The sequence below is a fragment of the Odontesthes bonariensis genome, chromosome 3 (assembly GCF_027942865.1).
Source record: "Odontesthes bonariensis isolate fOdoBon6 chromosome 3, fOdoBon6.hap1, whole genome shotgun sequence".
Taxonomy (NCBI): Eukaryota; Metazoa; Chordata; class Actinopteri; order Atheriniformes; family Atherinopsidae; genus Odontesthes; species Odontesthes bonariensis.
In genome coordinates, this window is record NC_134508.1 from 794,303 (window position 1) to 814,787 (window position 20,485).

At 42.2% G+C, this 20,485-nt stretch overlaps 1 protein-coding gene across 1 annotated transcript; it reads right to left on the bottom strand.

The window, feature by feature from the left end:
* Positions 1-1,286: 1,286 nt before the first annotated feature.
* LOC142376606 (protein SSUH2 homolog) lies at positions 1,287-19,788 on the bottom strand. The gene is made up of 12 exons (XM_075460019.1): positions 19,686-19,788; positions 15,484-15,579; positions 15,318-15,408; positions 15,056-15,185; positions 9,537-9,597; positions 7,684-7,808; positions 6,065-6,127; positions 5,347-5,426; positions 4,429-4,521; positions 3,693-3,798; positions 3,374-3,481; positions 1,287-1,479 (listed from the first exon to the last, which is right to left on the bottom strand). Exons 1-12 carry the CDS (start codon positions 19,729-19,731, stop codon positions 1,345-1,347), a joined length of 1,134 nt encoding a protein of 377 aa, XP_075316134.1. The 5' UTR covers positions 19,732-19,788; the 3' UTR covers positions 1,287-1,344.
* Between the last annotated feature and the right edge of the window lie 697 nt (positions 19,789-20,485).

The window sequence follows — 20,485 nt, forward strand, 5'->3', positions numbered from 1 at the left end:
TAAATTTGGTGTCCTGGAAATGAAGTCCTGGCTGGTGAAGCACAGGGGAGCCATGGACCCCAGAACACGCCCCTGCAAGGCAGAACCTGACGTAGCGGACAAGGAGGCCGTCTGGGCACTACTTTAAAAAGCATGCGTACTAACACACACACACACACACACACACACACACACACACACACACACCATATCTACTGTAGATAGTTCTTACTCTACACATACTTTTCTTTACTGTTGAAATTTGAAATTTAATAAACTACAAACTACAAACACATTTGTTGACTGTCATTGATTTAATATGACTTTAACTGATAACGTCATGGAATATGGCCAGGACAGCCATACAGATTCGCGACACCTTGCGTTGCTTTGTGCTGTGTCGTGTCACGTTGCGTTGCGCCGCGTCGCGTCGCGTCACGTCGCGTCGCGTCACGTCGCGTCACGGTCTGTCTGATCAAAAAATTCATAGTTTACCCACCTCTAATTTGACCACTACAGCCCTGCCCAACCCCAACCCCAACCCTAACTGTTACGGACAGATTTTAGTTTGGGACTGTGATTGACATACTTGGATGGTGACGTGAGTAGATTGGGTCAAGTGGTGATAATTTTGTATCTCACCTGGGCGCTGGGGAGATGGAAGGTTTCAATCACTAGTATGAGAGTGGGTGACTGGGGAGGCCTACTTTTGCTGACCGCTCGCTTGGGCTATGCTACATCTTGCACCTTAAGCTATAGTTTGCACAGCGCTTTGGCACTTTCTGCATGTTTTGCACACCTGGCTTCAATCACTATGTATGGATTTTAACGATTTCAATGATCGAACACTGTGACGTTTTAACCCTTGAAGAAAGACAAGTCAATAAAACAAGCAAACGGAAACGTGGATCATCTTGAAGCTTATTTGCACAACTAGCGCATCGGGCACTACTTCCCCAGTTCAGCTGCTCGGCAACTAAAGCATTTGTTTGCTTAGCCGCCACTTCACTAACCCTTACCCTAACCCTTACCCTAACCCTAACCCTAACCCCTAAACCTAACCCTAACCCCTTACCCTAACCCTTACCCTAACCCTAACCCCTAAACCTAACCCTGACCCTAACCCCTAAACCTAACCCTGACCCTAACCCCTAAACCTAACCCTGACCCTAACCCCTAACCCTAACCCCTAAACCTAACCCTGACCCTAACCCCTAAACCTAACCCTGACCCTAACCCCTAAACCTAACCCTGACCCTAACCCCTAAACCTAACCCTGACCCTAACCCCTAACCCTAACCCCTAAACCTAACCCTAACCCTGACCCATAGATGTGGTGAAGCTGCCACTGATTCCACACACTGCTTATAAAATAGAGCAGGCGGAGGGATATTTAGGCGTAAACACTTTGTTCTCCGTCCCAAACACGAAGAAGCTGTATTCTTTGCCGTTGTAGTGGTAATAAGCGTGAGTCAGCGGCACCAGTTCGATGGTCTGACGCTGTAGAGACAAACAGAAGGTGGACAAGATGTCAGAATGTGGCTGTGGCAGAGCCTTCAGTTATCAGGCCCCTCTCTGTGGAACCAGCTGCCAGTTTGGGAGGCACAGCCTTCAGTTATCAGGCCCCTCTCTGTGGAACCAGCTGCCAGTTTGGAAGGCAGAGCCTTCAGTTATCAGGCCCCTCTCTGTGGAACCAGCTGCCAGTTTGGAAGGCAGAGCCTTCAGTTATCAGGCCCCTCTCTGTGGAACCAGCTGCCAGTTTGGGAGGCACAGCCTTCAGTTATCAGGCCCCTCTCTGTGGAACCAGCTGCCAGTTTGGAAGGCAGAGCCTTCAGTTATCAGGCCCCTCTCTGTGGAACCAGCTGCCAGTTTGGGAAGCAGAGCCTTCAGTTATCAGGCCCCTCTCTGAGGAACCAGCTGCCAGTTTGGGAGGCAGAGCCTTCAGTTATCAGGCCCCTCTCTGTGGAACCAGCTGCCAGTTTGGGAGGCAGAGCCTTCAGTTATCAGGCCCCTCTCTGTGGAACCAGCTGCCAGTTTGGGAGCCAGAGCCTTCAGTTATCAGGCCCCTCTCTGAGGAACCAGCTGCCAGTTTGGGAGGCAGAGCCTTCAGTTATCAGGCCCCTCTCTGTGGAACCAGCTGCCAGTTTGGGAGGCAGAGCCTTCAGTTATCAGGCCCCTCTCTGTGGAACCAGCTGCCAGTTTGGGAGGCAGAGCCTTCAGTTATCAGGCCCCTCTCTGTGGAACCAGCTGCCAGTTTGAGAGGCAGAGCCTTCAGTTATCAGGCCCCTCTCTGTGGAACCAGCTGCCAGTTTGGGAGGCAGAGCCTTCAGTTATCAGGCCCCTCTCTGTGGAACCAGCTGCCAGTTTGGGAGGCAGAGCCTTCAGTTATCAGGCCCCTCTCTGAGGAACCAGCTGCCAGTTTGGAAGGCAGAGCCTTCAGTTATCAGGCCCCTCTCTGTGGAACCAGCTGCCAGTTTGGGAGGCAGAGCCTTCAGTTATCAGGCCCCTCTCTGAGGAACCAGCTGCCAGTTTGGAAGGCAGAGCCTTCAGTTATCAGGCCCCTCTCTGTGGAACCAGCTGCCAGTTTGGGAGGCAGAGCCTTCAGTTATCAGGCCCCTCTCTGAGGAACCAGCTGCCAGTTTGGGAGGCAGAGCCTTCAGTTATCAGGCCCCTCTCTGTGGAACCAGCTGCCAGTTTGGGAGGCAGAGCCTTCAGTTATCAGGCCCCTCTCTGTGGAACCAGCTGCCAGTTTGGGAGGCAGAGCCTTCAGTTATCAGGCCCCTCTCTGAGGAACCAGCTGCCAGTTTGGGAGGCAGAGCCTTCAGTTATCAGGCCCCTCTCTGTGGAACCAGCTGCCAGTTTGGGAGGCAGAGCCTTCAGTTATCAGGCCCCTCTCTGTGGAACCAGCTGCCAGTTTGGGAGGCAGAGCCTTCAGTTATCAGGCCCCTCTCTGTGGAACCAGCTGCCAGTTTGGGAGGCAGAGCCTTCAGTTATCAGGCCCCTCTCTGTGGAACCAGCTGCCAGTTTGAGAGGCAGAGCCTTCAGTTATCAGGCCCCTCTCTGTGGAACCAGCTGCCAGTTTGGGAGGCAGAGCCTTCAGTTATCAGGCCCCTCTCTGTGGAACCAGCTGCCAGTTTGGGAGGCAGAGCCTTCAGTTATCAGGCCCCTCTCTGTGGAACCAGCTGCCAGTTTGGGAGGCAGAGCCTTCAGTTATCAGGCCCCTCTCTGTGGAACCAGCTGCCAGTTTGGGAGGCAGAGCCTTCAGTTATCAGGCCCCTCTCTACCTTTAAGATCAGGCTTAAAACTTTCCTTTCTGATAAAGCCGAGTATCCATGCGGTCAATAAAAGCACATTCATGTACTGCATCAATAGATTTCTATAACTAACTCGGTACCTGTTGGAGGATCCGGCTGGTGGAAGTGAAGCGATGAAGGTGTTCGTTAATCAGTTTGTTTGAAATGTCACAGACCTCCTGATCAGGGAAACCCTGGATAGGATACACCTGGCAGGACAGAGAGGAGGAAAACCCAATCAGCATGTTTGGGGGAAAAATGCTGCTGAAGATTTAAATTTTAATGAAGTAAAAAACTTCTGTTGTCGTGTTTCCTCCTTAATAAAGTTCATACTTCATTCTCAGCTGTTGCCAATTTGCCTGGAAGCATAAAGTTTTGAACAGTTGTTCATGTTCAGATTAAGCAGAAAGAAGCTTTTACCAGCACGTTTTCATCAACGAAGAAAGCGTCTCCGGACACCTTCTCAAATTTCTTGTCGGGGAACTCCGGCTGGCGGTCGGGAATGAAATTACTGACGTTGTTTTTCCTGAAAACACAAGAAGGAAGGAAGACGGAGAGAAGGAGAAAGGAAAGAGAAAAGGAAGGGAAGAAAAAGGAAAGAAAATTACACACTTGGTATTTATAACTAAGCTCAGAAGCAGAAAGTATTTGTGCAAAATTTGGTATGAAGTGTGTTATCATCTGTGAACAGCGCCTACTTTAAACTGCAGCATTTTGGTAGTAACAGGTGGTGGTTTGGGGGGTGAAATGTATTCTCACGCCTTTATTTTGTCATGTTTTGGTATTGAACGTTTTATTTGGGGTTCTTTGTTTTTTTTTTTTTTTTTTTAAATTGGGCTTATTTCGGGAGTGGTCAGACCAAGAAGTAAATATATATTAAAGCTTGGAGAGGTTTTTTTTGTTTTGCGGGGCTTGAGATAACGAAGCAATGTGGATGTAATGATATCGGTGCTTTCTAATTCACGACGCGCACATGTCATGTAAGATTGAAACAAGGAAATAGCATTTATTGTCCTCACGTTAAAAAGGGGTGGTGTATAAAGTGTAACTGTAACATATTGTATATTTAAAAAAAAAAAGAAAACACAAGAAGCAGATAAAACAAATGACACAAAGAAGAGGAAATCCAGACTTTCTGTGAGCAGCTCTGGCGTACCATGTGACCGTGAGTTGGATGAAATGCAGCAGGTTCCGGGCTCCGTGACACACCGAGCAGGTTTTATAGCCGTCGCCGCGGCAACTCAAACACCTGAGAGAGAGAGAAGAAATGAGATCAGAGCCGTCAGAGTCCAAGAGTTACCTGATGAGCTTTAAAATGATGTGATTCTGTTGTTCATTCTAAAGCAAGAGCCAGCTCATAAATGAGAGGCTACTAATGTGACCCTGAACAAATGTTCACAGTGGAGCTTAAGAAACGCAGCATCCTGGACAAGCCCCCAATTAGCCCCTATTGTATTAACTATTGGTAGTTTTATTTTTGTGTATGTTATGTGTGTATGTATATATATGTGTATGTGTATACATGTGTATGTATGTATACACATACACAGAGGGGTGTAGGGTTGGAGTTTGTCTGGGCCTGTCTGTGTCTCTGTCTTTGCCCTGTGTTTGTGTTGAGAGTTATTGTAGTGAATTGTGTTTTTATGTTTGTTTTGTTGTGAGCGGTTGAGTGAGGGGTTGGAATATTAAAAGCAAAGCTTCCTCCATCCCCTTCTCAAATCGCAGTGTTGTAGCTAATTGTGAACTCTATTCTGTATACAGATTTACTAATAAAGAAACAAACAAACAAAGGTGACAATTAAGACAATTCTTATTTAAAAAATATATATATCTTCATTGATTAACGTTAGCATTTAAGAGACAAAAAGGAAAATAAATTACTATGAGGCACTAAGAATGATAAAGACTTATAGTAAAGACTTATAGTAAAGACTTACCAGTGTAAGTCGCTTTGGATAAAAGCGTAAACATATATATAAACATGTGATCTGCTGAACCAGCTCTGCCTTCACACCCACGACTCACAGCAGCTTATTTAGAAGAATAAAACCCAGTACGAGGACCGGCCACCCACCTCTTGCGCCCTCGGCCATGACAGGAGGTGCAGCGCTTGTTTCTGGTCCGGCCGTGGCCGTGGCAGAACGAGCAACGCTTCTGCAAAACAACGTCAGAGTTTGAGTCCAACAGGAAACATGCTGAGCTCGTGTGAGTCCTTCTGTGGGTTAGGGGTTCAATTTCCTGATAGAACACTTTGACCCAACATCACATTTATGTAGCAGATTCACTTATTCCAAGTTACCAACAAATAGCACCAACGTGGGGCTCATTAGAAGGTTTGGGATGGAAGCACCAACGTTTAAACTGAACAGTTCATCTCCTGCACCACTAAAGTGATTTTATTTGTTTCTCTTTATATTCTTTTATGTATTTTTAATGCTTCTTCCACTCCCTGCTGCAATGCTTTTATTTTATGTAAAGCACTTTGAATTGTTTGTACATGAAATGTGCTATATAAATAAATTTGATTTGATAAAGCTGCCCTGCTGGCTCATCTTCTGCAGCTGCAGCGAGTTTAATAAAAACACATTTAGGAATAAACACAACTAAAACTGTTTTCCTTGTTCTATTGTTCTAGGAATACATTTTGTTGATGATTCATGGGACATTAGACATTTAGAATCTAAGCTGTGTCGCATCATTTAAGGCTTTGTGAAAGTTTGTGAACCTTAAAACTATGTGAACCAAGCCATCAGTGTTGAAAGATAAAATGATCCTGAAAGAAGACTTCTCACCTGGCCTCGGCCGAAGCAGCCGGCACAGCGAGTCCTTCCACAGCCGTGGCACTTGTGACAAACCTGAAGCACAAACACAAAACTCACTGCTGTGGGATGCTGGCAGCAGGTGGAGATGGAAGGTGGAGCGGTGGAGATGGAAGGTGGAGCGGTGGAGATGGAAGGTGGAGATGGAAGGTCGGGCGGTGGAGATGGAAGGTGGGGCGGTGGAGATAGAAGGTGGCGATGGAAGGTGGAGATAGTAGGTGGGGCGGTGGAGATAGAAGGTGGAGCGGTGGGGATGGAAGGTGGAGCGGTGGAGATAGAAGGTGGCGATGGAAGGTGGAGATAGTAGGTGGGGCGGTGGAGATAGAAGGTGGAGCGGTGGGGATGGAAGGTGGAGCGGTGGGGATGGAAGGTGGAGCGGTGGAGATGGAAGGTGGAGCGGTGGGGATGGAAGGTGGAGCGGTGGGGATGGAAGGTGGGGCGGTGGAGATGGAAGGTGGAGCGGTGGGGATGGAAGGTGGGGCGGTGGGGATGGAAGGTGCGGTGGAGATAGAAGGTGGTGCGGTGGAGATAGAAGGTGGAGATAGAAGGTAGGGCGGTGGAGATAGAAGGTGGGGCGGTGGAAATAGAAGGTGGTGCGGTGGAGATAGAAGGTGGAGATAGACGGTAAGGCGGTGGAGATAGAAGGTGGAGATAGAAGGTGGTGCGGTGGAGATAGAAGGTGGAGATAGAAGGTGGAGCGGTGGAGATAGAAGGTGGAGATAGAAGGTGGTGCGGTGGAGATAGAAGGTGGAGCGGTGGAGATAGAAGGTGGAGCGGTGGAGATAGAAGGTGGAGATAGAAGGTGGTGCGGTGGAGATAGAAGGTGGAGCGGTGGAGATAGAAGGTGGTGCGGTGGAGATGGAAGGTGGAGCGGTGGGGATGGAAGGTGGAGACGGAAGGTGGAGCGGTGGAGATGGAAGGTGGAGATGAAAGGTGGGGCGGTGGAGATGAAAGGTGGGGCGGTGGAGATGGAAGGTGGAGATGAAAGGTGGGGCGGTGGAGATGAAAGGTGGGGCGGTGGAGATAGAAGGTGGCAATGGAAGGTGAAGATAGTAGGTGGAGCGGTGGAGATGGAAGGTGGTGATGGAAGGTAGGGCGGTGGAGATAGAAGGTGGGGATGGAAGGTGGAGATAGAAGGTGGAGCGGTGGAGATAGAAGGTGGAGCGGTGGAGATAGAAGGTGGTGCGGTGGGGATGGAAGGTGGAGCGGTGGGGATGGAAGGTGGAGCGGTGGGGATGGAAGGTGGAGCGGTGGGGATGGAAGGTGGAGCGGTGGGGATGGAAAGTGGAGCGGTGGAGATGGAAGGTGGGGCGGTGGAGATAGAAGGTGGAGCGGTGGGGATGGAAGGTGGAGCGGTGGAGATAGAAGGTGGAGCGGTGGAGATGGAAGGTGGAGCGGTGGAGATGGAAGGTGGAGCGGTGGGGATGGAAAGTGGAGCGGTGGAGATGGAAAGTGGAGCGGTGGAGATGGAAGGTGGGGCGGTGGAGATAGAAGGTGGAGCGGTGGGGATGGAAGGTGGAGCGGTGGAGATAGAAGGTGGAGCGGTGGAGATAGAAGGTGGAGATAGAAGGTGGAGCGGTGGACTAACAAACCTTCACAAACGATGAGTGCGGCACTCTGATCTTCTCCATTTTATCGGTGTATCTCTGAGGCAGCGACACCGGGATGTCCCACGGAGGAGGACTCATACCGAACTGAGGACCGTCCACCATCTGACCTGTTGGAGCAAAGGAAGTTAAAGGGTTAAAGCATCACAACCTGTTGGAACAGAAGAAGTAAGTCAAAGCAAATCCAAGAGAGCAAAGTCCCAACCAAAGAGCAGCATGTTGGTCTGCTCATTGTGAGAACATTCAGAAAGCCCCGAGAAGTTTCTTTCATTTTGTTGCATTACAAACAGAATTAAAATGTTATTTTAACATTTTATGTTATTTAATGTTTATTAACTGTTACAGTTAATAAACTTGTTTTATTTGTGATAAACTGTAAAATAAACTTGTTTTATTAGTGATAAACTGTGAAATAAGCTCGTTTTATTTGTGATAAACTGTGGAATAAGTTTGTTTTATTAGTGATAAACTGTAAAATAAACTTGTTTTATTTGTGATAAACTGTGAAATAAGCTCGTTTTATTTGTGATAAACTGTGGAATAAACTTGTTTTATTAGTGATAAACTGTGAAATAAATTTGTTTTATTTGTGATAAACTGTGGAATAAACTTGTTTTATTTGTTATAAACTGTGAAATAAGCTCGTTTTATTTGTGATAAACTGTGGAATAAACTCGTTTTATTTGTGATAAACTGTGGAATAAGCTTGTTTTATTTGTGATAAACTGTGAAATAAGCTCGTTTTATTAGTGATAAACTGTAAAATAAGTTTGTTTTATTTGTGATAAACTGTGAAATAAACTCATTTTATTTGTGATAAACTGTGAAATAAGCTTGTTTTATTTGTGATAAACTGTGAAATAAACTTGTTTTATTAGTGATAAACTGTGAAATAAACTTGTTTTATTTGTGATAAACTGTAAAATAAGCTTGTTTTATTAGTGATAAACTGTGGAATAAACTTGTTTTATTTGTGATAAACTGTGGAATAAACTCGTTTTATTAGTGATAAACTGTGGAATAAACTTGTTTTATTTGTGATAAACTGTGGAATAAACTCGTTTTATTAGTGATAAACTGTGGAATAAACTCGTTTTATTAGTGATAAACTGTGGAATAAACTCGTTTTATTAGTGATAAACTGTAAAATAAGCTTGTTTTATTTGTGATAAACTGTGAAATAAACTTGTTTTATTAGTGATAAACTGTGGAATAAACTTGTTTTATTTGTGATAAACTGTAAAATAAGCTTGTTTTATTTGTGATAAACTGTGAAATAAACTTGTTTTATTAGTGATAAACTGTGGAATAAACTTGTTTTATTTGTGATAAACTGTGGAATAAACTCGTTTTATTAGTGATAAACTGTGGAATAAACTTGTTTTATTTGTGATAAACTGTGGAATAAACTCGTTTTATTAGTGATAAACTGTGGAATAAACTCGTTTTATTAGTGATAAACTGTGGAATAAACTCGTTTTATTAGTGATAAACTGTAAAATAAGCTTGTTTTATTTGTGATAAACTGTAAAATAAACTCGTTTTATTTGTGATAAACTGTAAAATAAACTCGTTTTATTAGTGATAAACTGTGAAATAAACTCATTTTATTTGTGATAAACTGTGAAATAAACTCATTTTATTTGTGATAAACTGTAAAATAAGTTTGTTTTATTTGTGATAAACTGTGAAATAAACTCGTTTTATTTGTGATAAACTGTGAAATAAACTCATTTTATTTGTGATAAACTGTAAAATAAGCTTGTTTTATTTGTGATAAACTGTGAAATAAACTCGTTTTATTTGTGATAAACTGTGACCTCGGGGTGAAATCTCACCGTTGTAGGGCTCAAACTGCCAGGCGCTGGTCCTGGTCTCAGTGTAGGTCTCCAGCCGATACTGCCGGAGGAATCAGAAAACACCGGATTGGTCGAAGCTCTCTGGACAGTGTTTCCCACAGATGTGTCACACATACTTTATTGTATTAACCCATAAGAACCCAGACCCATTTCTACTTAAATGAAAATTAAGGGGGTTATAACAGACTAAACAGACCACATAGAACCCATTTCAGAATTTTTTTCCAGAATACCCCCCCCCACTGTCAGAGATCTGTAATGTGACATATATGTCACATTGGGAGTTAAGAACCTGGATAATTTCTCCATCAAGGAAAATTATGGGGGACGTAAGGATGTGTGACACCTGTGTCACGGTGGGTAACACAGGTGCGGCTTATCTGCAGATATTCACATCTTCATTGTAAACAAATTAAAACATTAATTACACTGGTGGGACTGTTCAGCTGTTTCAGACTGATACCTCCGGTTCAGCCTGCTCCTCATCAACACGCACGTCTCTCTTTCAATCGCGGAAAATATTTTTGAAAACTCTTCTGGATTGAAGCAGCAAACATTCAGTGTAAGAGTTTAAAAAAAACTACTTTATTTGATTCAGAGCTGCTAGTGTTTTGACCTCGACAACCCAACTACATTTTTTTTTTTTTTTTTTTTTTTTAAACGGCAAACCTGCAACTAGTTAACTTTATAAAGAAGGCGTAATCACTTGCTATGGGACGGGACAACATTGTATTTAAAATATAAAATATTTTTATTGGACTTTTTAATGTGTGATTTTATAAAGGTGCACGTGATACCAATCTTTCGTGAATTCTTTCGGTTGAGCTAATCTAACGCGACGCTGAAGCTAGCAAGCTTCCAGGGAAGCACGGAGGGGAGGGGCTGTGTGTGTGAGTAGGCTATGCGAGAGAGACGGAGGGACAGAGAGACGCGAGGGACAGAGAGACGCGAGGGAGAGCAGGGAAAGGAAATGCAGCTTAACGAATACGAGTATTTTTTAAATAGCGTTAAAAAAAATAATAATAACGAAACGCAATATGTGGCGGCCGGTGTTTAATCTGTGGCGCACCGCCGCGAATTAGTCTATGTGTGGGAAACACTGCTGGATTCATGTTGTCTCACAGTAATAACGGATGCATTCACAGTTTATCACAGCCTGAAGTGGAACGGAACGCCTGAGATCAGTGCAGATGATCTGAGTTATAATTTATGATGGATGTTAAAGTGAAATGATCCATAAAGAGGCTCCATCCTGCAAAACTGCACAAGAAAGTTAGAACCTGATGAATGAAGAATGTTGTTTTCCATAAGTGAAGTAATCAAAGACTTCAAGCTGCCAGAAAAGACAATACAAGGTTAGTTTACTAAGATACGTGTTAAAAAGCCAGAGTGTTATAAAATAATTCTGAGCACTTCATCCCTAAAGCTGGCGGCTATGAACAGGGCTGAAATAGGAACTGTAGTTCTGTAAATCCTAATATCTGACCTGTTGGTTAGTATTAACTAACTACTTTACTCACGCATCCTGTTGGTTAGTATTAACTAACTACTTTACTCACACATCCTGTTGGTTAGTATTAACTAACTACTTTACTCACACATCCTCTTGGTTAGTATTAACTAACTACTTTACTCACACATCCTGTTGGTTAGTATTAACTAACTACTTTACTCACACATCCTCTTGGTTAGTATTAACTAACTACTTTACTCACACATCCTGTTGGTTAGTATTAACTAACTACTTCCCTCACACATCCTGTTGGTTAGTATTAACTAACTACTTTACCCACACATCCTGTTGGTTAGTATTAACTAACTACTTTACCCACACATCCTGTTGGTTAGTATTAACTAACTACTTTTCTCACACATCCTGTTAGTTACTATTAACTAACTACTTTACTCACACATCCTGTTGGTTAGTATTAACCAACTACTTTACTCACACATCCTGTTGGTTAGTATTAACTAACTACTTTACCCACACATCCTGTTGGTTAGTATTAACTAACTACTTTACTCACACATCCTGTTGGTTAGTATTAACTAACTACTTTTCTCACACATCCTGTTAGTTACTATTAACTAACTACTTTACTCACACATCCTGTTGGTTAGTATTAACCAACTACTTTACTCACACATCCTGTTGGTTAGTATTAACTAACTACTTTTCTCACACATCCTGTTGGTTAGTATTAACTAACTACTTTACCCACACATCCTGTTGGTTAGTATTAACTAACTACTTTACTCACACATCCTGTTGGTTAGTATTAACTAACTACTTTACCCACACATCCTGTTGGTTAGTATTAACTAACTACTTTACTCACACATCCTGTTGGTTAGTATTAACTAACTACTTTACTCACACATCCTGTTAGTTACTATTAACTAACTACTTTACTCACACATCCTGTTGGTTAGTATTAACTAACTACTTTACTCACACATCATGTTGGTTAGTATTAACCAACTACTTTACTCACACATCCTGTTGGTTAGTATTAACTAACTACTTTACTCACGCATCCTGTTGGTTAGTATTAACCAACTACTTTACTCACACATCCTGTTGGTTAGTATTAACCAACTACTTTACTCACACATCCTGTTGGTTAGTATTAACTAACTACTTTACTCACGCATCCTGTTGCTTAGTATTAACTAACTACTTTACTCACACATCCTGTTGGTGACTATTAACTAACTACTTTACTCACACATCCTGTTGGTTAGTATTAACTAACTACTTTACTCACGCATCCTGTTGGTTAGTATTAACTAACTACTTTACTCACACATCCTGTTGGTGACTATTAACTAACTACTTTACTCACACATCCTGTTGGTTAGTATTAACTAACTACTTTACTCACACATCCTGTTGGTTAGTATTAACTAACTACTTTACTCACACATCCTGTTGGTTAGTATTAACTAACTACTTTACTCACGCATCCTGTTGCTTAGTATTAACTAACTACTTTACTCACGCATCCTGTTGGTTAGTATTAACTAACTACTTTACTCACGCATCCTGTTGCTTAGTATTAACTAACTACTTTACTCACACATCCTGTTGGTGACTATTAACTAACTACTTTACTCACACATCCTGTTGGTTAGTATTAACTAACTACTTTACTCACGCATCCTGTTGGTTAGTATTAACTAACTACTTTACTCACGCATCCTGTTGGTGACTATTAACTAACTACTTTACTCACACATCCTGTTGGTTAGTATTAACTAACTACTTTACTCACACATCCTGTTGGTTAGTATTAACTAACTACTTTACTCACGCATCCTGTTGGTTAGTATTAACTAACTACTTTACCCACACATCCTGTTGGTTAGTATTAACTAACTACTTTACTCACACATCATGTTGGTTAGTATTAACTAACTACTTTACTCACACATCCTGTTGGTGACTATTAACTAACTACTTTACTCACACATCCTGTTGGTTAGTATTAACTAACTACTTTACTCACACATCCTGTTGGTTAGTATTAACCAACTACTTTACTCACACATCATGTTGGTTAGTATTAACTAACTACTTTACTCACACATCCTGTTGGTTAGTATTAACTAACTACTTTACTCACACATCCTGTTAGTTACTATTAACCAACTACTTTACTCACACATCATGTTGGTTAGTATTAACTAACTACTTTACTCATACATCCTGTGGGTTAGTATTAACTAACTACTTTACTCACGCATCCTGTTGGTTAGTATTAACTAACTACTTTACTCACGCATCCTGTTGGTTAGTATTAACTAACTACTTTACTCACACATCCTGTTGGTTAGTATTAACTAACTACTTTACTCACACATCCTGTTGGTTAGTATTAACTAACTACTTTACTCACGCATCCTGTTGGTTAGTATTAACTAACTACTTTACCCACACATCCTGTTGGTTAGTATTAACTAACTACTTTACTCACACATCATGTTGGTTAGTATTAACTAACTACTTTACTCACACATCCTGTTGGTTAGTATTAACTAACTACTTTACTCACACATCCTGTTGGTGACTATTAACTAACTACTTTACTCACACATCCTGTTGGTTAGTATTAACTAACTACTTTACTCACACATCCTGTTGGTTAGTATTAACTAACTACTTTACTCACACATCCTGTTGGTGACTATTAACTAACTACTTTACTCACACATCCTGTTGGTTAGTATTAACTAACTACTTTACTCACACATCCTGTTAGTTACTATTAACTAACTACTTTACTCACACATCCTGTTGGTTAGTATTAACTAACTACTTTACCCAAACATCCTGTTGGTGACTATTAACTAACTACTTTACTCACACATCCTGTTGGTGACTATTAACTAACTACTTTACTCACACATCCTGTTGGTTAGTATTAACTAACTACTTTACTCACACATCCTGTTGGTTAGTATTTACTAACTACTTTACTCACGCATCCTGTTGGTTAGTATTAACTAACTACTTTACCCAAACATCCTGTTGGTTAGTATTAACTAACTACTTTACTCACACATCCTGTTGGTTAGTATTAACTAACTACTTTACTCACACATCCTGTTGGTTAGTATTAACTAACTACTTTACTCACGCATCCTGTTGGTTAGTATTAACCAAAGATGGGGACTGGAGTCGCTGTTTTGATGACTTGTGACTTGACTTGACAAAAAATAAAAGACTTGAGACTCGACTCAGACTTGGGAGTTAAAGACTCGGCACTTGACTTGACTTGAGACACGATGACTTGAATTATTTGAGAGTTATTCAGTTCAAGTTTTCAGTTTGAATATAAAAATTAATAAAATAATTAACATGGATTAGCCGGTAGGAGCGCAGGCTGAGAATGGCGTCCTGATGGGATCCCTACCCTGTCAATCAGCCATGCCCTCTCTACATACCTTAGTGTTTATTGGAGAGAATAAACTCATATCAGATATGCATCAACATGTCAGCGGGACCGAGAGTCGTTGTCTTCGGCTTCTGTAATCACCATTTTGACGGCAAAAGACGAACAGCTCAGTGCAAGACACGCGGCATCAACATCTCAGACAGCCAGACGACAACTTCCAACTTTGTTCGTCATTTGAAGATCCATTCTGACCAGTAAGTGCTGTCAAATGAGCTAATATTATCCTGTTAACCTAGTCGGTAGTTAGCTAACGTTAGCTTGATATGATACGGGGTGGACAGGTTGGACACATTGGCCAACGATGTTTACTGACAGTTACTTATATCTTGTATTTTCACTTTATTAAGATCAGATTCTGCAGGTCAAATTGCAATAATAAGGTGACTTGACTTGACTTGACTTGCCCAAGAAAAAATTACTTGGGACTTACTTAAGACTTGAAAGCTAAGACTTGAGACTTGCACATGTGTGACTTGGTCCCATCTCTGGTATTAACTCAGACACATGTTCACTGGCCTTCTGTGAGAGTTAGGCTCCTACCCTGTACACCGTGATGGGTTGGAGCTCTTTGAACGTCAGGTTTCTGGCAGGTTTGGAGCTGTACTTCCATTTGGATTCCACAAACTTGAGCAGGGCGTCTCGGGCCACGTCTTCCGACACCGAGGGAACCCTGCATTAAAAGCATGTTCAGTCTTTTCTCCAGCCACACATTCATGTTGTTCATTAGAATAAACCAACTTAAGTTAAACAAAGAACAGAATCTAGAATATTTCATGAAATAGGGAACATTCCTGATGATTACATGATAGTTGGCACCGAGGTGCTCCGGTTGACTTCATACTGGGGGTTATAGGCCGGGGGCGGTGGGTACAATGGGTCATCATCCTCTGGGCCTGAACATTAACACCAACAAATGAGTTAAAGGAAAGAAAGGTTGACCAAAGAAAAGAGAGATGAAGAAGAGTCACCTCCTCCCTTATGACCCTGGTATCCATTTATGTCCTCCAACCAGCCAGGAGGTGGCGCCGATGGTCCCTCCTCTGGTATGTTGGGGTCAAAGGAGCCTGAGAAGATGAGAAGAAGCAAGATGTTTCTGTGGTGGCATTTATCTGCTGTTCCTGTCTGTTTACAGCTCAGTCTGAGGTTTAACCTGCAGGTAATGAACGCCTAGGCCAGGGGTATTCAATTACAAGTCACTGAGGTCCAGTTATTAAATTTTGTCCAAGTAGAAGGTCCGAACCGAAGTCCAGCTCGTGTCTTATAGCCTTCCCCTATGTCCACATTTTCATATGGTTTCAACAATATCTATGGTTAATTTCCAATGCAGGAAATGAACTGAGTGTACAACTATCTCTTCTACCATAAATAAAAGTGGTTCCAATCAAATAAATGCAAGGCCTTTAACTCTGATTAAAGAAAAAAGAAATAAAAAAGTGCAAACCGAGTGGAATAACTCATTTTTCTCTTAAATTAAAGAGGTCCCAACCTGAGGAATCAAAGGCCTACAATTCAAGTAAAAAAGTCAACTCAGAAAACAACTAAAAAGTGCAAACAGAGCATTGCTTTAACATTTTCTCTTCTTTGTTCTTAAAATAAGGAGGTAATGAGGGCATACTTTAAGAAAAAAAAGTGCACATCTTCAGAAAACAAGCTGCTTTTTAGGGGGGGGGGGGTTTCTTTGAACTTTTCTCTTTTCATTCTTCTTCTTTTACTTTTCTTAATGAGAAAAATGGGCATGTGGCTGACTTGCCAGTAATTTAAATCTTGGTTGGAATGGAGTTAGTGCCATTCTCATGCAGACATGTAGGTGTTCATTGTTGAGCCTAGAACTTGTTTCTGACAAACATTCGTTAGCACGTTGCTGGGCTGTAAATATATGTGTGATGAGTCGGGTCGACCTGTCAGACTGTGCAGGCCGGTTATTTTGCCCTCAGCTCGGACTTCAGGTGATAACTTTGCTCAAAGGAGCTGTGCTTTGTTTGATAGCGGAGCTTCACGTTGCCGCTTTTAATTAATGCCACGTTTTCGGAGCATATGAGGCACGCTGGTTTTGAACTGTTCGCCAGAAGAATGAACATAAATTTCTCCGTCCAGTCATCTTTAAAACAACGATTTTCTTCGTCTACTTTCCGCCTTTTGGAGCAAGCCATGTTACCTCGGTAGTGTCTCTTAACGTAACTCTCTGCTTCTTGTTCTGCTGTGATGCACTCACTGGTTAAACCGACGATTTTATTGGCTCAACTGAATGAAGCTATCGTCGTATTAACTGGAGTAGCAGCACCCGCTGTCAATTAGCCACGACCGTCCAAAATAATGCGTCATGAAAATGACTTAATCTGGTGAATTTACCGTTGGTCACGGGTCCGGACAGAACCATAAACGGTCCGGATCCAGACCGAGGTCCGCCATTTGGTGATGCCTGACCTAGGCCTTCCCACTGAACACTGTGACTTTCTGATTCGATGCTCAGAGTCTGTCGGAGGTCTTAAAGACCAATCAATGAAACCTTTTAGTGGAATAAATATAATGACTGTAGAAATCCTTCTGGTCGCTCACTCTGTTGCCCAACAGAAACACTTTCTTTCTGAGCTCCTTTCTCAGACCCTCTGAGTTTCCTTTGGGCTGATTGGAAGATAAAAATACCAACAGAGTCGGTGAGCTTACGTCTCACTGTGGACAATACCTCCGGCTGTGGGATAAAAATATCAGCGAGAAGGTGTTTCCCCAAACAAGATCTGAGATGGACGGAGTGTGAGAACCAAAGGGAGGTTAGGGTCATTGAACGGGAGAAAATAAAATGAAAGGCAGGGAGGGAACGTGGGAACAAAGCCGATTACTGAGACTTTGGCTGTGTTTGAAACCGCCTACTACATACTACATACTGCATACTACATACTACATGCTGCATACTGCATACTACATGCTGCATACTCATCGATCAGACAGTATGCAGAGCGTTTACCCACAATGCATTTCGCTCCTGCCCGAGCCGAAATCAGCCGGCCTGAAGCTGATTTCTCTTAAGCTCTAAACTCTGTAAACTTTAGCAACATTTGAAACATTTTCAGGTGAGAAAGTAGTCGTTTAGATCCCCAACGTGTTGAAAACCTGACAAAATACCGGCTGTTTACAATTTTGTTCCCACGAATTCGGCGCTACTAAAGCTAGCCGCAGTGAGCTAACGCACTTCCTGTTATTTTCACAAAATAAAATACCCGTTGCCTTTTATCATAGGGAAAGCCATTACCATACAATTGGTGCTTTTGTTTTGAAAACAGGAAGTGAACCTACCCTCGTTGTAGCTAGCTTGAAACTGACGTTTTGACAGGAAATGACGATCGGCGACGTCACGTTACGTTGCATCTTGGGTAGTTTGAGAATGAGTAGTAACCTCATGATGCATACCCAACATTTAGGAGAATCTAGTCTGCATCCGGGAACTTAAAAAAAGTTAAAGTTAGTATGAGTAGTGTGCGGTTTCAAACACAGCATTTAACTGGACAATGAAGCTGGTTTAGCTGGTTTTAGCTGGTTTAGAGGGTTTAGCTGGTTTAGTTGGTCAGTTGGTCAGGTTTAGTTGGTTTAGTTAGTTTAGGTGGTTTGGCTGGTTTAGTTGGTTTAGTTTGTCAGTTGGTCAGGTTTAGTTGGTTTAGTTAGTTTAGGTGGTTTGGCTGGTTTAGTTGGTTTAGTTTGTCAGTTGGTCAGGTTTAGTTGGTCAGTTGGTTTAGCTGGTTTAGTTGGTTTAGGTGGTTTGGCTGGTTTAGTTGGTTTAGTTTGTCAGTTGGTCAGGTTTAGTTGGTCAGTTGGTTTAGCTGGTTTAGTTGGTTTAGGTGGTTTGGCTGGTTTAGTTGGTTTAGTTTGTCAGTTGGTCAGGTTTAGTTGGTCAGTTGGTTTAGCTGGTTTAGGTGGTTTGGCTGGTTTAGTTGGTTTAGCTGGTTTAGTTGGTCAGTTGGTCAGGTTTAGTTGGTTTAGCTGGTTTAGGTGGTCTGGCTGGTTTAGTTTGTCAGTTGGTCAGGTTTAGTTGGTCAGTTGGTTTAGCTGGTTTAGTTGGTTTAGGTGGTTTGGCTGGTTTAGTTGGTTTGGCTGGTTTGGCTGGTTTAGCTGGTTTAGTTGGTCAGTTGGTTTAGCTGGTTTAGTTGGTTTAGTTGGTTTGGCTGGTTTGGCTGGTTTAGCTGGTTTAGTTGGTCAGTTGGTTTAGCTGGTTTAGTTGGTTTAGGTGGTTTGGCTGGTTTAGCTGGTTTAGTTGGTTTAGGTGGTTTGGCTGGTTTAGGTGGTTTGGCTGGTTTAGTTGGTTTGGCTGGTTTGGCTGGTTTAGCTGGTTTAGTTGGTCAGTTGGTTTAGCTGGTTTAGTTGGTTTAGTTGGTTTGGCTGGTTTGGCTGGTTTAGTTGGTCAGTTGGTTTAGCTGGTTTAGTTGGTTTAGGTGGTTTGGCTGGTTTAGCTGGTTTAGTTGGTTTAGGTGGTTTGGCTGGTTTAGCTGGTTTAGTTGGTCAGTTGGTTTAGCTGGTTTAGTTGGTTTAGGTGGTTTAGCTGGTTTAGGTGGTTTGGCTGGTTTAGCTGGTTAATTGGTTTAGCTGGTTTAGTTGGTTTAGCTGGTTTAGTTGGTTTAGCTGGTTTGGCTGGTTTAGCTGGTTAATTGGTTTAGTTGGTTTAGGTGGTTTAGCTGGTTTAGTTTGTCAGTTGGTCAGGTTTAGTTGGTCAGTTGGTCAGGTTTAGTTGGTAACCCTAACCCACATAACGTGCAGAGGCTGGTCCTTCCACTGAGATTTATATACATTTTATTATTACCATCATATAATTATTATTATTATTTTTAGTAAGTACACCTTAAATAAGATTTAAATGCAGGAACTTTACTTGAGTAAAAACGTGTTTACTTGAGTTTTGAGTTTAAATGAAAATTTGGTGTTTTCTGTTACTTTGACTCAAGGAGAAATTCTGAACAGTCAAAGTCTGAAACTGTCTGAAAACAGCTGAAGTTCAGGTTTAAACTGTGGAACAAACAACCAACTTTGTACATTCTTCCCAACTTAAAAGCCGTTAAATCCGTTAAATCACGGGCGGAAAGTGAGTCCTGCCTCCCGCGCTCAGCCCGCAGCGGAGGAGGCTTTTCCGTCTGAAACTAACTTCCCCTTAAAGTTACCCTGAAAGTCTGCTCAGAAACATGCTCACCCAGTTCTTCGTCCTTTTCCTCCATTTCTCCGGTCCTGGGTTCCATGAAGCTCCGGGAGGTGAAGTCAGAGCACCGAGCGGCCGAGTCCTGGCCGCAGCACCACTTCCGGTTTGGGTTTGTGTAGTAAAAGCTGAAGGAGGGCCGGCCTGTTTACATTCTGACATCATGACCTCAGGCCTATAAATCAACAGATGGGTCAACAAACTTACAAACTTTAGCAAAAGAATAAAACAGAAAACAACCACAAAGACAAAAAAGCATTTCTTATTGTAAGGTTCTGTGGTGGAAGCTCTTACCACCACCACATCGTGTTAGTATTTATTTATTCTATATTTGCATTTTAGATAATTTGAATGATTTACACTTGTTCTTATGCAAATTGAGATCAGCTGGAGGAGGAAGCCTGGAACATACCACTCTTTCTAAAAGACTGGGGAGGGGGGTGACGACTTTATTTGTTTCTTAATTTTGTCACTTTAACATTCACTTACTATTTGTGCTGAGTTAAAGTTAGTTTTGCTTTATTTGTTTTATATTTTGCTGTAGGTAATTTTGTAACCTTTCCCTTTTATTATGCTCCCTCATGTGGCAGATTTGGCTTACTCCGTCCCTATTTAAGCAGCCTTTGGTTCTTTGTTCGGAGGTCAGTTTTTGGTTGTGTTACTGTTAAATTAGTTGACCTCATTTTAGTTGGGCCCAAATTTGTTTTTTGTATGATTTAATTGTTATTTATATTTGACTTTTTGGATTTATTCATTTTTTTGGAACTATTAAATTGAAAGTGTTCCTCATTTTTTGA

Excerpts from the sequence above, each read along its gene's own strand:
- LOC142376606 (XM_075460019.1), bottom strand. The coding sequence starts at position 19,731 with ATGGAACCCAGGACCGGAGAAATGGAGGAAAAGGACGAAGAACTGG. Across the intron at positions 15,580-19,685 it reads GGAAAAGGACGAAGAACTGG|GCTCCTTTGACCCCAACATA; the intron begins GTGAGCATGTTT and ends TCATCTTCTCAG. Across the intron at positions 3,799-4,428 it reads ATCCAACTCACGGTCACATG|GAAAAACAACGTCAGTAATT; the intron begins GTACGCCAGAGC and ends TTGTGTTTTCAG.